General features: G+C 34.0%; 1 protein-coding gene across 12 annotated transcripts in view; it reads left to right on the forward strand.

Annotated features, from left to right (window-relative positions):
- The window catches only part of LOC126883019 (sortilin-related receptor-like), a 339,261-nt gene that overhangs the window by 38,799 nt on the left and 280,980 nt on the right, over positions 1–19,482 (forward strand). For all 12 annotated transcript variants that reach the window (XM_050648189.1, XM_050648193.1, XM_050648192.1 and 9 more), the window contains exon 3: positions 4,341–4,502. In XM_050648189.1, coding sequence (XP_050504146.1) covers positions 4,341–4,502 — 162 coding nt within the window. The remainder of the gene's footprint in view (positions 1–4,340; positions 4,503–19,482) is intronic.

Consider the following 19,482-nt stretch of genomic DNA (forward strand, 5'->3'; position numbering starts at 1 on the left):
GTACGCTTATAATGTAAACAAAAATCCAGATGCAAATAATGCAATATTAAATGATGTCGGGAGCCAATAGGTATTCACGGCGTCAGAACAACCTACCCAAACCTGTTAAAATATTTAATTAAAAATGAACTTTTTTATCTATGAGGTAAGGTTGAAAATAATTGGTTGGCAAAATTTGACAGGTTTGAGTACACGATAGTAAATAGTACTTTTAGGAAGGAATTGGTTAAATGAATAAGCAAGAACAACTTTGTGATTATTTAAAAAAATAATAATTTATTAAAGAATTATTACAGGACGCACATACTACAACACATAATTATAAAAAAAGATACTTTTCGTGCTTTTGCATTAGCAAAATCTTAAATAATATCACTTACTTCAATTTTTATTTCATGTTCAATACTTACTAGTGATATAAATTTGTCAATCGACTTTGCAACAATGTTGACCTTAGATATAATTTTTAATTTTCGCAGTATTAATGAACTCTCAAAATCATACTCATTGCGTAATTCAGACAAACTTATTTTTGCATGATCAATCATTTTTACGGCTTCTGACAATACATCTGACTTTTGAAGAGCCTTGCTAACTATATATTTATCTTGCTTAAAATTTCAAACTAAATAAGCAAAGAGCAAATAAATTTAAATGCAGATAAATTTAAATAACTTAATTTTTGCCAATATTGAATTTGTTATATTTCTTGACTCTTAACTATAATATCTACTTATTTCTAAGTCCATTCCGTCAAAGCTTATTTCGCAAAATTACCCCGCGACACGTGTACAAACGCCTTTGAAAATGCCCGACAACTCCCAAGCAAATTGACCTTTATAGGTTCCACAACCTTTATAGGTCCGTTGGCCGGACAACCGGGCGGGCGGCAATCTATAAATCGCGCTTAAGTGCCAATGTAATTTTTCATTAATCGTTTTAAAGCATATTTTATGTTGAAACAAAGTAAAGGAGCCGCTCTTTGGCGCTCAGTGCCCCCAACATCCGGCGTCCGTGTGCACGGCACACCCTGCACAATAGGTAAAGCTGCCTCTGCCGAAAGGGCTTTCCCCGCAACGGGTTACAGTTATGTGCGAATTAGGCTAGACGATAGATAAAATATGTTTTTTAAGGTCTTCCAAAAACTAAATAATTCATGTTTCTGTTGTTTAGAAATTTAGAATACAGACAAAAAAATAACATTAAAATCGTGTTTTTATTTTGATTCCATATTTTGCTGGATCCGCGCTGGATCCAGCTGGATTTAGACCAATCTTGCAAAAATCCAGCTGGATTGAAAATGCTGCTCTAGTACCCTCTCCCCATTGGAGGTTGGCGACTATCAACTGGAATTCTCTATATTGTGCTAATGGTATAAAATTGTGCTTGCCTCCCCGATGTCGAAATATTGGCGTCAGCTTCGGAGCCAAGATAACTTCTCTCCTCAACGCCTCCTTCGTGTCCCTTCGATCTTCCTATAGGGGAACCTTCTCTCGCCGTCCTTACTACTCTATTTGTTGTCATTCGGCTTATGTGGTCGTTCCATTCTACTCTTCTGTTTCTTACCGAGTTATAACCTTGCATCTCCAGTACTTCTAGCTCTGTCCTAAAGTGTCTTACGGACGATTTTTCGAAGGGTTTTCATCTCCGCTGTTTCGAGAAATATTTTTGTTCTCATTGTGTCAGGTCGTGTTTCTGCCGCATATGTCATTATTGGTCTGATGGCTGTTCTATATATTCCTCCTTTCTAATAATAAAACACTGAAAACGCTTGTTTTCTATACTTTCACAGAGTTTATTATAACTAAGTGACTACAGCTGTTTCGGCAGAGTGCCTTTCTCAAGTGATATAGTTTACAATGTGTTTGCCTTTTTAAGTCTTCAACTGAAGAGGTTGAGGAGTGGGGAGCTGTTTGTCTCGAGTTAGTCATTCAGAATTATATCTGTATTTTTCAGTTTATTAATTTCCATAGATTCTAAAAAAGATAGCTTAAGGCCTTTTGTTTTGAATATGCAGAATTTGAAACTCTTCATTGAAAGAATGATTATGATCTAGAAGGTGAAGTGCGTATGTAGAAGTGTCTGTTTTTCTATTGTTGAATGCCCTTTTGTGTTCTGCTATTCGTTTGTCAAAAGTTCTGCCAGTTTGACCGATGTACGTTTTCGGACAGTCACCACACGTTAGTTTGTACACACCACTCTGTAGTTGCTTTCTCTTTCGGCTTTTATTGTTCTTAATATATTTGCTTAAGTTGTTGTTAGTTCTGAAAGCTGGTGTTATTCCTTTCTTTTTTATGTATCTGGCTATTTTTGTTGTTATCTTGCCAGTATATGTGAGAGAGCAGAAGGTACTGGGTTCTTTCTGTGGTGGTGGATACACTAATTTCAGGGCTTTCTTATGGAGTTTTTGGTTTAAAATTTTGTTAACTGTTTGTTCGTTATAGCCGTTGTTTACTGCTATTTGTTTAATGATGTTTAGTTCTTCGAGATACTACTGATGTTTAGAACTTCGAGATAGAACTAAACATCATTAAACAAATAGCAGTAAACAACGGCTATAACAAACAAACAGTTAACAAAATTTTAAAACAAAAACTCCATAAGAAAGCCCTGAAATTAGTGTATCCACCACCACAGAAAGAACCCAGTACCTTCTGCTCTCTCACATATACTGGCAAGATAACAACAAAAATAGCCAGATACATAAAAAAGAAAGGAATAACACCAGCTTTCAGAACTAACAACTTAAGCAAATATATTAAGAACAATAAAAGCCGAAAGAGAAAGCAACTACAGAGTGGTGTGTACAAACTAACGTGTGGTGACTGTCCTAAAACGTACATTGGTCAAACTGGCAGAACTTTTGACAAACGAATAGCAGAACACAAAAGGGCATTCAACAATAGAAAAACAGACACTTCTACATACGCACTTCACCTTCTAGATCATAATCATTCTTTCAATGAAGAGTTTCAAATTCTGCATATTCAAAATAAAGGCCTTAAGCTATCTTTTTTAGAATCTATGGAAATTAATAAACTGAAAAATACAGATATAATTCTGAATGACCAACTCGAGACAAACAGCTCCCCACTCCTCAACCTCTTCAGTTGAAGACTTAAAAAGGCAAACACATTGTAAACTATATCACTTGAGAAAGGCACTCTGCCGAAACAGCTGTAGTCACTTAGTTACAATAAATTCCGTGGAAGTATAGAAAACAAACGTTTTCAGTGTTTTATTATTAGATAAAATGAACTTCCATCAAGTAACGGTCGAATCCATCAATTATTCCTTCTTTCATTTATATTCCGATATTTTTATTTCTCTATATTGTGTCGTTCAGGCAACCTGCGGCTCTGTTTGCTCCTTAACTTACATATTATTGGATTTGCTGTTATAAACATGCATTTTGTCTTTTTTTAGGGAAATTAACATGTTAAATTTTCTGGCGGTTATAATAAATTTGTGCAGCATAAGTTTTAGGTAAATCATCTTCACTTTTTGGGAGATTAGTATTGCTCTTTTAGTTATTACTTTTTTATTATTTCATCCGTAACCAGGTTGAACAATAAAGGGCTCGGGAAATTACCCTGTATTATCCCATTGCTTACTTCAATTGGGTCAGTTAGTTCATCTTCTACCTTTGCTTTTATTGTGTTGTTCTGGTAGATATTTTCGATCGTTTTAATTATTCCTAGAGGTACCTATTTGTCTCCTTTTTTGAAGAGACTTATGTATTAGGATGCTTGATCTCCTTTATTATTATTATGGTATTCTGTTTTGTGCTATTATTCTTTATGTTAGTTTTAATAGTTGTTTAGTCAGATCTTGTACTCCATACTTTATGAGTTTGTTCTATATTCTGTCCTCTCCTGGAGATTTTTTATTTTTTAATCTTCTTAATGCTTCCTTTACCTTTACCTCTGCCTCCTCGATTTTTATTTCTTCGTTCGTAACTTCATGTGTTGGTGGTTCATTATCGTAGCCTTTAGCAAATAGAGATCGAAAGTAGTCTGCTCATGTTTCCTTCTGAATGTGTTTCGTTTTTATTAATTTGTTCATCTCTTTTCTTTGTCCTCTGATATCTATTTCTGATATCCTCTGATATATATTTCTTCTACTACTATTCTCCATATTTCTTCTTTTTGTGTTCCATAGAAGTCGTGTTCCATCTGTCCTATATTTTATTAATTACTAGGTATATGATTATTTATTATAAAAAGATATTTTTACACAGTATAAATTTGTTTTTCGCTTTGTAATTTTTATTGTCTACGAATTTGCACATGATTATATTTTTTCATTATTTGTATTCACCTACTAGCTCTTTGTTCCAGTTTGTGTTTACAGACATCAAGCACAATGCAATATACGTCACAACTGACTATGGAAAAACTTTCGAAAGGAGAGATTTGAATTTCACGCCGTCGGAAATATCTTTTCATGGATTGAATCCGTCGATTTTTGTTCTTTTGGACAAAAATACCACAAAACATAAGGTAAGTTTTGTACATATTTTTATCAATTCATTTTTGTTTAACCCTTAAACATATGTATGTTATGCCATACCGCGCCGAAAATACATTTTGCTGTAAAATCTATTTTACATATAAAAGATTCCTAGAACACGTTCTGTGTACCCCAAAGTGGTGTTTACTTATACCTGCTCTCAATTGCTGCAGTTTTATAAGTTTATAATAAAGATAAAGAGTTACGTTGACGTAAAGTTTTCTTGCGGTATCACGTACGGATTGTGAGTGTTTACGTTTCTTTAGTTAAAAGCAATCCAATGTATTCTTTCGCTATTAGTATGGCAGAAAGTTCATTTAGTTGTTATACTTTCAGCTACTTTCAATATTACTTTACCATTTTGTATCCAAGTTTTTTTGTAATTCAGTTTAAAAGGATTTTGTAATAACCTTCACCATTTTTTAATATTATGCATGCGTTCATAATTTTCTTGAAAAAATAAAGTTTATTTTATTTGGAGTAGTATTTTTCTCTAGCGGTATGACAAGTTGCAGCAGTTCTGGGAAGGGCCGTACCTCATTGTCAAGAAAATTAATGACGTTATCTACCGAATAAGAAAGATTCCTAGGGGAAAGCCGATGATAGTCCACCATAACCGGTTGGCGCCGTACGAGGGAGACCACGACGTAGATGAAAAAGTGGAAGTCAACCAAGTTCGAGAAATACCTGACCTCACGTTTGAAGAGTTCATGGTGGCCTACGGAGGTACCGGTAAAGCGAGACATGTTGTTACCACTGAAGAAAAGCGCGATCTACTCTCACTTCCTGATGACTATTCACTGGCCCATACCATCCCGGCCAGTATCAAAGACGCACGAGGGTTGGCATCTGCCTTTCAAAGAAAGTTTGATCGAATTGCAGAACTTCAATACCAACTGCCAGCTCCTGGCAAAGCATTGAAACTCCAAGATGCATCACGTTATCTATTCTATCTGGTAACAAAAGACACTGTCCATGACCAACCTACCTACCAAGATGTATGGGATGCATTAATTCAATTGAGAGAGCACGTGTTGGAGTCCGACGTGCAAAAGTTAGCCATGCCAAAGTTAAAATGCAGCCAATTAGACTGGAGAGTTATCCAAAATATGGTAGAAGAAATTTTCCAAGACACCGAGTTCTAGGTGTTAGTCTGTTGCAATCCGCATAGTTACTGGTGCGGAGTGAAGACCGTCCCCTGTCACTTTTATACAACTGGAAGTTGTAAAAGAGGGTCCAGTTGCAGATACCAGCATCCAGTTCCAGTCCCGACAAGGTTCCAGGAGGAACCATCTTTTAAGGAGGGGGAAATGTGACACTATTTATAATAGGCCGCTCACAACCCGGCCTATTTCTTTCCGAAGCTTCTCGGCGTTACCAGAGAATACGAGTCCATACCACGGCATTCGGGACGAGCGCTACCGAAGTATATAAGGATGGGAGATTCATCAGCAGGCCAGTCAGTTATCGACACGTAATAATATTATTGTATTCGAATCGAGTTGTGCGCCGTGTATTTTGAAATGTACTAGTTATCGAAATTGTGTTTAGTTAGTAAAATCATAAAGTTTGAGTTTGTAAATAAATCAGATGAGTAGTGTAATTATGTACTAGCAAAATGAGCAGAAATGAGCAGGGTCAACGACCTGGCCATCTGGCAGTCTCGACATCCGGTCTAAAAATAGGGTGGGGGAATATATGATATTGTATGAGCAAAATGTGGTGGAACATCTGGCAGTGAACACCTGCATCCGGTCTAAAAATAACTCAAGGTTAATGACCAATATCTAAAAATAGCTCAAGGTCAGCGACCTGGGCATCTGCTTGTCTAGACAATATCCGGGTTAAAAATAGCATTCGACCAATCAAACTCACGGTCCTTTTAACAAGTCTTGACACGCAACATCGAGAAGTAGGGGTAGTGGATAGAGTAGGGGGAGGGTTAATGTGTATAAGAACCCGAGACATGTAGACATGGATCATAATTATAAAATGAGTGCTACATATCGAAACGTATTCCTGGGTGAACGCCGGTTTTACCTGAACCCATCGAACTCAAAATTTGTTTCTGTTTGCCTAGCACATGAATTAAATTTTGAACCGGTAGTTGTTATCAGTGGTAACAAACAAGATCGTGTTTTGTTTAGTGAACCTGAGTGGTTAAACTTTTTATCGCATAAAAGTGTAATTGACAGTTTCATGGCAGGGAATCCTCAACAATCGATTAATGATGGTAAAGTACAACTAGAGTTCATGCATCTACCCCACATGTCAGTTGTGAAAGTTACCAATGGTGAGTCACAGATAATTTTGGGTGCCAATTCCATTGCATCGCTGTGGACAACACTTCCAATAGTTAACTACCTTTTGGAAACTTTGAAAAAGGAAAACTTTATCGCTTCGTTAAAAATACTGAAGATGGGAATTGATTCAAATAATCCTATTGAAACTGGGGTGAAAATAATGGAACCAATAAAGAATATAAATAAAACAACTTATGGGATGGCGCTAGAGTTAATTCATAGATATCCAGAGCTACTCTATGATCAAATTTAATGAAAATGTTCGTATTCACTACATTGAATCAACTTGTTCGTGCAGAACAAGGTACTGGGAGTTTGTGGCTGCTGACAGAGTAAGATTTCAACGTAGAATAAAAGAACTTGCTAAAATTATTAATCCTGTATTAGATGTAAGCCATAGAAATAAATATTTATATAAAAATTGAATATATTAATTTACCACACCCCCCTTCCACTACAGAAATAAATTATTTTATATGTAGGAGCACATCTTTTAAAAACTAATAGTCACCATGTGTCTAGAAGACGAGTCAGACAAACTGAATAGTTTTTATGGAAGGTTATCCACATTTAAAAACTGGAGAGGGTTGGTTCCTTCGATTGAGTTAGCAGCATATGGATTTTACTATTTACAAAAAGAAGATATTGTAAGGTGCTTTTGGTGTCATGTAGAAATTTATCATTGGTTGGCTACTGATGATGTGTATAAAGAACACATCAAATTTAGTCCAAACTGCAGTTTCGCACAAATAATTCACTCCAAATTTCCGAAATACCAGATCAATAAAGAAATCCAAACCGAAAACAATCAACTAAATGGAAAAATTAATTTATATGTAAATGTGCTTCTTAGTGTGGTACATTTTGTGTTTTTGCTATTAAGTATCTACGTAAGTAGAAAAATATGATCCAATATGTAGATATAAACAAAAACTGTGTATGTTAAATTATTTACGTCAGTGAAATAAAAATAATTTTTTTGTAAAAAAGTTTTTTATTTTAATATTATAATACATTATTTTTATTAATCCATGAATTATGAGTAGAATCCATCCCTAACCATTTCACAAACACCTTGTTACCCTTTCTTTTCAATACCTTCTCGACTAAGTAGACATCAGGGTGCTGGGTTTTCATTAATTCTTCGCTGTAAAACGCCCCTTGAATTTCTTCTTTGCGTGAATCTTCTAGTAAGTAAGTCACTGGATTTGTCTGCTTGACTTTTCTTATTTTAAAAACTCATTTGTCCAGTTGGGTAAATAACCCTTAGAAAACAAATTTCTATATCTCGAAATTCTGACATAATCACCAACTTTGTATTTATTTTTTCGAGGGTCAATGATTTTAAGGTAATTATATGCTGTTATATTCCTGGAATTCTTTTCATTAACTTTGCTAGGAATGGCACCTGTGGTTGAATGTTTAGTATTATTGTACTTTTTAACTATATTAGGAAGATTATTCACCCATTTGTAAGTACCTTGCAAGCTGAACTGCCTCCACAACATTGATTTTATTGTTCTGATGACTCTCTCAGCAATAGAGGCTTTTAAATTCGAGAATGTGCTGTAGTGGTTAATACCATGTGACTTCATGAGCTCATGAAACTGAGAATTGTAAAACTCTTTACCCAAATCTGTTTGAAGGTTTTTTGGTGTCTTCTTCATTTGATTTAAAATTTTTTCCATGGCTTTAGTAATTTCAGTCCCTGTTTTTCTTTTAACCGGTTCCGCCCACACAAATTTACTAAACGCATTAATTACAACGAGAATATATTGGTATCCACTATTTACTTTGGCATAAGGAATCATTATAGCTAAATCTGCTTGAATCAGATCGTTTAATCCTTTGATGATTACATGTCTCCGTCTAAAATTTTTTTTTGCCGGTTTATGCAGTTCGTGTACGACTTGTGATTTAATGTTTGACATCTTTTTCTAAAGGACAACGAAGAGTAATATAAACTACAAAAGTAGAATCTTTATCTAGTTTAAAAGAAATTGTATCACCTTTAAAAATCTTTACTCCTGGTAATTGCTCATATTTATACTCTGTATTAACTGATTTAGATTTTATCATTACATTTCCACTTGAAACATTAATTTGCACTTGATCAACAGTACCACTTAGTGTAAATTGGTATGAAAATAAACCACTTTCCAACATATAATATTGTTTGTTCAAATTTGTTTCTTTCGTTCCTTTGAAAGTTAACACACATTTACTATAGAAAGAAGAAGGATCACACACAAAATATAATGGTGATGGAGATAAATCAGAAGTTTGACAACTTTTTAAAAAATGACTTCCAAATCTATTCATAGGCATTACTGTATTATACCACCTTCTCGAAGTTCCTCAATTATAGATATAATTTCATTCACCACTCCGTCGTTTCCTGCAGCCAGTGATGCTAGGAGCAGTTGTAATCTATCTATTAGTTCATTAAAATCATCAAAGTATTTATACTCTAATTGTTTGCCACTAAATTTTTTGTAAAGTGCACCGCCTTTTTTATTCAATAATTCTTTAGCTAGCTTTCGTGTTATTATTCCTGATATATTTCCAGGAAGCGAATTTAAACGAGTTCTAGGTGGTTGAGGTCTAGTCTCCAAAGCTGGTTTAATAATAAAATTATATTTATCCTTTATTTTTGATGGAATACTTTTTGTAGGTAATGCAGGATTATTGTTTCTATGTATCGCATTTGTTCTACGTAATATATCAATATATTCATTAACATCTTCTTTTTTAAACGATACGGGATTAGCTTTAAATAAAAGCTCGTATAAACCAGGTGTTCCGCGATATGTAACGTCGTTGATATTTAAGTCAGGTCCTTCAAAAGTAATTTGAGAATCTCCAATAGAAAATTTCTCAGTTTCAAGGTCGTGGTAAACTCCCAGGTCGTGGTCGAAATTACCTTCAGTGTCTTCAATGTTAGCTTTAATATAATTCTTTGGCAAGGGTGAAGTATAATTTTCATAAAATTTTTTCATTACAGCTGGATTATTGATCATCTCATTAAATTCTCTAAGTGTATCCTCAAAATACCGATTAATATCCTCATCCGTGGTATTTGCTTGTCCTTCCGACACAAAAGTTTCTTCTGGTTGTATTGTTACTTCCCTCGGAATAATAGATTCATTTCCAAAATTAGTAGGTGTTTTCGATTGTTCATAAATTACACTCTTATTTGGAGATGAATTTTCAGAAAATACACTCTTATTTGGAGATGAAAATGCTAAACGATAATTAGATTTTCGTATTTTATAGTCCTTTGGTGTGAGTGGTTCATATTTAATATTTGGTTCTTGTTTAATAGATGGAACAGTATCGAGTTTGTGTAAAAGTTCATTAAGTGGTTGAGTAATTGGCTTATAGTTTTTTTCTAATGTAGACTGAGATTGAGCTATATCCCTTTTTAAACTGCGATACTTTTTCTTTAATGCTTGTCGCGATAAAAGCAGTTTTCGTGTAACTTTGGGATCCATTGTGTATTCTAAACCACTTCTTTACAGCCTTATATACTTATCGAACCCACACCGATATCGCCCGTTAGATTTGGGGGAGTCTTTATCAATGACAAGAAATCCATGTTTATCTTTCCAGCAGAATGAGCACAAATCCTTAAATTGTTGAAAAGTCATATCAATATTTACATGATCATCAAAGATATGTTTTAAATTCGTAAAGTCTTGGTGAAAAACTACAAGTAAATTAGAATTATCTCTAATTAATTGTTTTGGAATTGCACTATAAGTTTGACATAGATAAAAACAATCCAAGTGTTTATGTCTTCCGTAACAATAATAATTTTGTATAATTTTTTGATCACATGACGGAATATCGTCAAAAATAACTACTGAATTTTCTTTAATATCATCAGGAGGTGGTACATTAATGGAATCATCATATTCTTTATAGCCAATTTCGTTTACAGGCTCAATCAAGTTTCGCAAGTATATATACTTTGGTTGGTACAAAGATTTGGAATATAAATAAATATTTTCAAATCTAAGACCATTTGGATGTTCAATTAAAGACAATAATACGTTAGTCTTGCCACACCCACTTGGTCCAACAATTAGAACCCTTTTGAGCCCATTAAAGAGATAACCATGTTTTACCTGAAGCTCTTTGGTAATATCATCATGGTTTGTAATGGGAAGAGAGAGTTTTTGTGGTTCAATCTTCATTGAGAAAATGAGTTTAAAACTTTGGGTATATATAGCCCAACACCTATATATATAAGAGGCAGACCATGAAAAAAAAGTTTCAACGAACTACTAAAAGAAAAGGACGTGGGGTATTAAACTCACTCATTAACAAGCTCCCTCTAGAACTACATCTCCCCGGATATTCATTTTGTGGACCAGGAACTCGTTTAAAACAGAGATTAAAGCGAGGGGATAAGGGAATCAATAAACTAGACGAGGCTTGTAAAGAACACGATATTGAATACTCTAAACATACTGATTTATCAACCAGACACGAAGCGGATAAAATCTTAGAAAACAAAGCGTGGGATATTGTGAAATCGAAAGACACCCCATTTGGACAAAAAGCAGCCGCCTGGTTTGTTACGACAGCTATGAAAGGAAAACGTAAGTTGGGAATGGGTCTTAAACGCAAAAAAGGTGGTTCTCTTCGTAAAAGGATAAATAAAAAAAAACGAATAATTAAAGCACCTAAAAAGGGAGGATTTCTACCATTACTTTTACCTTTATTAAGCGCACTCGGAGCCGTCGGAGGAATGGGTGCAGGAATTTACAAGGCCATCGGTGATGCGAAAGCCAATCGAATGAATCTTGAAGAACAAAAACGCCATAATCTAGCCATGGAACAAAAAGGCAAAGGATTGTATTTAAGACCGTATAAAGGGTATGGATTATACTTAAAACCTTATTCAAAAAACTAAACCTTCCTCATCACGCTTTAACAAATACAGATATAATGAAGTATGGTAAAACATTCCCATATTTTAGAGGTGTATTTATGAGAGACATGCTACCTAAAAGTATTCATAAAAACGAGTGTGGTGTTATAAATTTAGATTCAAAACATGGTGAGGGTACACACTGGGTAGCCTATGCAAAATCTAAATCCCATATAATTTACTTTGATTCGTATGGGGATTTGCCTCCACCACAAAATGTAATCAAATATTTTTTAAGTAATGGTGATGTACAAATATATTACAACTATGATAAAATCCAAAACGATTCATACAAGTGCGGTCATTACTCATTAGATTTCCTATTCAACTACTATAAATAGCAAATAATGTTAATTGCTTGCGTAAAATGTCTTTAAACTTTACGCTTACTGGAAGCTCTTCAAATCTGAGCTACAATTTTAATCCCCCAATTTACCTTGAAGATGAATTTGATTATGAAATTGGTCTAACCAGTTTCTATAGTTTTAATACTATTCCAAATGTTGATGAAAGCAATAACCTTTTTCTCTGGAATTTCAAAAATTTTACCCATAACTACAAGTTACCTGAGGGGGCCTATGAGTTGGATGATATTACAAAGCTTATTCAAGAAAACATGAAAAAGATTGATAATGATGCGACTTTAGAAATTACTCCACAATTATCAACTTCAAAAGTTGTTATTAAGAGTAACCGAGAAATTTCTTTTCTTCCCGTAAATTCTATTGGACTATTATTTGGTTTTAAATCACGACAACTAGCTCCAAACCAAACACATGTTTCAGATAAACCCGTGGAAATATGGGGAGCAAACACCCTATGTGTTGATTGTAACATTGCTTCGGGATGCTATTTAAATGGGAATCCAGTTCACATTATCCATCAGTTCTTTCCAACAGTACCGATTGGGTATAAAATAGTGGATGCACCTCAAAATATTTTGTATTATCCAGTTGGTATCAAGACAATCACCAACCTTACAGTAAAGATTATTAACCAAGCAGGTAAACCTATTAACTTTGGGGGAGAAGAAGTAACAGTAAATTTACATCTTAGAAAACGTATATAAATAATGGTTTTAGTTTTTTCTCACATACCAAAAACATATATAAAGAAATTACCTTCTAAAATAGTAACGCCATCTATAAAAAAAACATATAAACGGAGATCACCTTCTAAAAAACCATCTATAGCAAAAACATATAAAAGGAGATTACCTTCCAAAATAATAACATCATCAAATCGCCACTTTCTGCAATCGTTGGGATTTAAAGTCTTAATATAATGGAAATTCTACATGTTACTGGCCAACCTTTCAATGACAACACTATTGAAGAGTATCAATTTCACACATATCAACCATACATTCCTGGAAAGTTAGGTTATAATGATGAAATACGTATTCCAATTCAAGATTTAGATGCATTCACATATCCAGCAAATAGTTATCTCTATATTGAAGGTCAACTTCTTACCCATGATAATAAAGTCCCAACAAAACTAAAATTTATTAATAATGCTATAGCTTACTTGTTTCGCGAAATACGTTTTGAATTAAATGGGGTAGTAATTGACTCAGTACGTGATGTAGGCTTAGTATCAAGTATTAAAAACTACCTTAGTCTTAACGAAAACCAAAGCCTGCAATTGGAAAACTCGGGATGGTTTCCAAAAAGGGGTAGACTGGAAACTAATAATGAAGTCCCCACAAACAGTGTGTTGGTGGATGCAAATGGAAACTTTAACGTATGTATACCTCTAAGACTGCTATCAGGTTTCTTCGAAGATTTTAGAAAAATCATAATGAATTTGAAAATGGAATTAATACTTATTAGATCAAATGATGATATTGTTGCTGTAGTAAGCGAAGATGAAAGCGAACGACCGAAGATTGATATTAATAAATTATATTGGGAGGTTCCACATGTAACACCAAGTATACAAGAACAGTTACGGCTTAATAAGATTTCACATACAAATCAAGAACTTCCTATTAAATTTCGCTCATGGCAAATGATTGAATATCCTGCCCTAAACAACTCTACCCGCCATACGTGGTCTGTGCGCACTAGTACGAAAATTGAAACACCTCGTCACATCATTGTTGCTTTCCAAAATAACAGAAAATCGAAATTAACAAAAGATATGAGTAAATTTGATCATTGCAATTTAAAAAATATTAAAGTGTTTTTAAATTCTGAAAGATATCCTTATAATGACCTACAAATAGATTTTAAAACAAATAGATTTGCGAAACTTTATGAAATGTTTGCTAATTTTCAAGAAAGTTATTATCACATGGTGCTGAATCAACCTATATTTAATCCACATGACTTTAAAATGATTGCCCCGCTTATACATATTGACTGCTCTCGTCAAAAAGAAATCATTCAATCGGGGTCTGTTGTGTTACGTATAGAATTTGAGACAGATGACCCAACAACCTCTGATATCTCTGCTTATTGTCTGATATTACATGAAAAAGAATTTACGTATAATCCCTTAACTAAAATAGTAAAACAATTATAAAACTAAATATTTATATTATGGTGGGCAAGTTAAGGTATATGTACATAATTATCGAAGTCATGAGACTATAACATTATTTGGGGGACCCTCTCATGCGCATGATTCAAAATATGTTTATAAATATAGGTTAGACACCACACAAAGACAGACTTTAACATGTACCTAATAGTAGACGTACAAGGTTTTAATACCGAGAAAAATAAATTTATCGCAAAAGAGTTGGCCACTTATGATGGACAAAAAATTAGTCATTATTTCTTCAAACCACCATATCCAATGAGGTTGCTGAATCCAGAGTTCCATAAACAAGCTGTATGGTTAATGAATAATTATCATGGTCTTAACTGGGATCATGGATTTACCCCGGTACATCAAGTTCATAATATTATCCAATGCTTGACAAGTAATGTCGATATAGTTTATGTCAAAGGAAGAGAAAAGTCTCAGTATATAAAAAAGTATAGTTTAGCTCCAGTTGTGGAATTTGATGAACAACCAGCTTTGGAGAAAATGGAACCCAAATGTCCTTACCATTTAAATAATAATAGTGTATGTGCGTTATCTAACGTATTTTATTTGTATGATACTTTTATGATGCAATAAAGAATTTTTTTGACATTTTGTTTTATTAATAAAAAACCTTAATAAAAAATAGTACTTTATTTAACCGCTATAATTGTTACATAAATTTTCCAGTGCAAATCTGCATAAACGGCAACTGGATTGAGCAGGAGCTAATCCTTCTTCCTCTGTTCTCCATTCGGGACGATTGAAATGAACAAAACACGGAAGTCGAGTTCGAATTTCAAAATCTTGCACAAATTTCTGGGGTAGGAGATGCCAAGACTGAAGTAGTTCATATGGATCCACAAATTTTCTAATGTATGGTATGGTAAAGTTTTGTAGTTCTGCTTCTGTGAATAGGTACAAAGGTTTTTGTGGGTGTTGATTCATCACAATTCTTTTCTGGCAACATTCCATTATTGTTAAAACGATTAATGTTTTTAAACACCAAGTCTATCCACTTTTGCTCCTCGATTGCAGAAACAAAAAATAGTCTATTTTCTTCTTCTGCTGGATAAACTCTTCCACTACGCAAACGCATCACTTATACTAAGTCGTGAAAAGTTTTTAAACATATATTCTTTGTCTTTATATTTTCTTATTAACTGGTTAATACTCTTCTCTAACTCTTTAATATTTCTTGTTTTTTCATAAACTAAAATATCACGCTTTATTCTGTTAATACCTTTACTAAATTGTTCAACACGTTCACGAAGACTTCTTGAGCACATACTGTTCACATTATCGATGTTTCTGTACTCTTATATCCTCCCCACTCTCGTTGATACCAGTTGCAAATGTGTGGCTCACTGCCCCCTACCCCCCACTCCTAATTATATATCCTCCCTACTCTCATCCATAGCAGTTGCAGATGCATGGCTCACTACCCCCCCACTCCTAATAAAACTCCTAGATTATACCAGACTTTATCAGCTTGCGGGACTCATTCCCTTTGTAGCTTGCTAAGCTAAATTATAAACCAGTTCGTTGTAAGCCACGTGAAACCACGTGTTATGTTCAAATATAATATGTCATACAAATATGCGGATAATTGTGACGAGTGGGAAACGAGACTCCCTTTTTATATTGTACGACAAAAGCTTTGTCTTATTTGTCGTAAAATGTCGGGGACTAAACTTATTCCAAGAAGCTTAATATTTAAAGGGTGGAAATTGGTATTTGAATTTTGTGTATTTTGTAGCGAGACTAGACCTATGGGATTATCTCATCGAAGCGTAGGTTATCGTGATGGGTTAATGGAATCTCCACCATATACGTGTGACTCCCCACGTCCAAAGTTAGATTTACTATAAATAGATGCTAAAATCTTGGTAGAGATTATTAAGATGGTATCATTAGACTTTATTGTTTTACAAGCAATTCTGCAAAATCTGCTTTTAATTCAGCAACCCATCAATGTTAGAGAAGTTTTTGTGTGCTTTGACAGTAATGGTACACTAAATGAGACATGGCCTGAGACATGGTCAAGAATGGAATCATATCCGGGAAACAATTTTTTACCAACTTTACAAGCTGAAATACCATTAAATAGCACTAAATATAAATTGCGTTTTAGACATATGAGTGGTAGAAGCAGTGACTCCAAATGGTTAGAACTTTATAATGAAAGACCTAGAAAGGATACAGTCATATCTCCAATATTTTATTATATAGCCCTATGTTCGACTTTTTCAATAATTATGGTATTAATAGAATTGTGTAAGGTTTTAAATAAAAATATTTGTTTTTATATATGCGTTTTATTGATACATAAAAATATACAATTTACAAATTTTACAAGTATGAATCATATTGAAAAGAATCGACTTGAAACAATTCTTCAAGAGGAATCTTTTCTAAATCGGCTAATTCCGGGGTGTATAGCAGCTCATTCCCAAACATTATGAGATCATCTATGGTACCATTATGTGGACTAATTAAAAAATGCCCCCACGCAAGAGTTTTTACGTCACCGTTTATTACACAGCGTTTATCATCCTTAGAAGATAGTGCCACTTTATTCCTAAGTTCCGTATATATGGTATGTAAATTAGACACAAATACATACATTTTTCTAAAGATTACACCACCTTTTTTTACTAATAGTACATAATCGCTCTTTTGCAACTGTGTTTTGGTTACGTGTTTTGAAATGCCTTTTGCTTTTTTTATTATTTTATTTGCTTCTATGCAATAAGCTTTAGCACCTGTACCATAGAAACATTTAATGGGTAGAGATGCAAATTCATCTTTCATTTTTCCTAGTATTGACGGTGTTTTCGGTATCCCGTGAACATTATCAGTTGGATAGTTGGAGGTGTCGAAATGTTCTAAATTTCTTTTCATGTCCTTATAGAAATTGGGGGTGTATATCTCCATAATCAGGGAGTCTGTGTCTGTGTATAACAAGTTTGCGGCTTCCCCATATTTCTTTTTGATATATCCATAATAAAAATCATATATCACTGTTTTTGATAAATCTAAAATTGTAAATCCAACATAGAGAGGCTTGTCATAAACTATTTTGGTTTTACCCAAATGGACTGCCACCAAATTCTCATTAAACACGGAACAAGACTTGAATTCTGGTTTAGAGATAAGTGCCCTGGCTCCCAATGAATTTGTTTTTGTTTCCCAGCGGGTGCACAGGCGGATATCTCTTCTTTTTTCAACGTTCTCTAGAGTTTTACCGAATATTGCATTAACCAGAAGCTTAAAAAGATCCCGTTCAAACTCGTTTTTGGCTTTGTTTCTGAGTGATGTGTTTAGATCAATATATTTTTTTAACCATGGTGATTGCAAAAACTCTAGTATACGATGAATCCTTTTTAGTACCAGACCATACCTAAGACACTGCTTAAGATTGCGATAATGGATAATGTATTTAGTTTTATTGTTGAAATTTGGGATAAGTTTAGGACATTTGCTTCCTGGAGGTACCATGCTCTCGGGGCAGAATGGCAAATCATTATGTAAAGAATGTAAATGAGCTGGATATTCCAAATCCACTTCCAACACATACCCTTTATTCGCATCATCCTCCACCGAAAAACAGTCGAAGTTTTCTACATCGGTTACCCATTTAAAATTTCCATATGGAAGATATTGACACATGGCTGCACCATATAAATTTGTGGCATCTAGATACATGATGTAAGACTCGGGTTGTTGTGGATCATAGTTGGGTACATATTGATTATTTGCCACCGCTTCTCGTTTGCTACATTGTGCGACGCCTCCTCTTACTCCTTTCTTAAAAAAGTGTACCATGTCCACATCTGTAAGAAGCTCCAGTTCAATTTCAGTGTATCTTAACATAGCATCCCAACTTAATGCAGGAGCAGTTATGTAATGACAAGGATCCAAATTGTATTCTTTGTGACATATTTTTCTAAAATTTTCAAACACATCAGCCAGTAATAAGACATCTGATACTAAGTACACCATAGCATAGTCACTCATAGATTTACAATCAAATGTGTGCCATACATCAATTGCTCTTGCATAATCTTCATCAGAAATGTGTTTGTTAGTTAGATTATTGTAAAAATTTTCTTTAGGTGGAAGTGTTTTTTCTTTAAGTCTGTCAAATCCATCCATATATGAATAAGGAAAGACACCCTTACGTCTCACAAGTTCAAAGTGTTTAGTATCTGGGAAATACTTTCTAATTTCTGTACACTGCTCCGAGTCTAAAGTTGTGCTCAGAATATCCAAAGATTTTGCCAAAAATCTGTATGAATCAACAAATTTCAGAGTTATGTATTTATCTAGGCCATTTTTCGACTTTTCTACCAGAATTCTTTTAGAAATTGTGATATATTTTTCTTTCGTCTGTGCAATTACTGAAACTTTTTCACCAGTTGTTGAAAGCTCTTTAATAAAAAGATGACAATCATAATTACTCATGTTGTGAAAGAACACAGGTATTGTATTTGAGAGTTTGTTATTTATATTACAGGAGTTATGTGAAGCCCCAAGATATTTTGAATTTAGATGGTGGTGATCTTTCACCTTATGATTGAAAGGATTGAATGGCTTTCCACACAAGTAACACTCGGTAGCGCTCACATGTTTTTCAATTTCTTCTTTTGTTAACGGTGACATTGGTTTAACATGTTTAAGGTGATTGGTATATAGTTCATGCACTAAATCATCCAATTTCTGTATAAACACTTTGGGAGCATCCTCTCCTTCATATTTTATTAGTTTAGAAAGTGAATCATCGTAGTTGCATTTAAGGTAAAATGCAAACGAATATGCTTGGTGTTCAGCAGTTTTAACGGAATATGAATTTCCATTGAAAGGTTCAGCATGGTCTATGGGCTTTAGCAAACTTTCAAAATCAGCATAGATCACAAATGGCACAGGTAACATTTTTTGGATATTTATAAATTTTAGTATATTTTCTGGCACCATTTCACCAAACTTATTGATTTTAGGTTTCGTTGTGGGAAGTTCTGTGTAAATGTGAGAACAGTCGCTTTTTTGGTGATTATTTAGCTTTTCTTCGCTAACAAAGAATTGTAGACATCCATCACATAAATATTCTTTGCGATGGTTTTTTGTTTTTTGAATTTTTACAAGTCTCAACATATCTAGAATCAGACAATAATGACTTTGTTTATCATTTGT

The sequence above is a fragment of the Diabrotica virgifera genome, chromosome 4 (genome assembly GCF_917563875.1).
Source record: "Diabrotica virgifera virgifera chromosome 4, PGI_DIABVI_V3a".
NCBI classification, from domain to species: Eukaryota; Metazoa; Arthropoda; class Insecta; order Coleoptera; family Chrysomelidae; genus Diabrotica; species Diabrotica virgifera.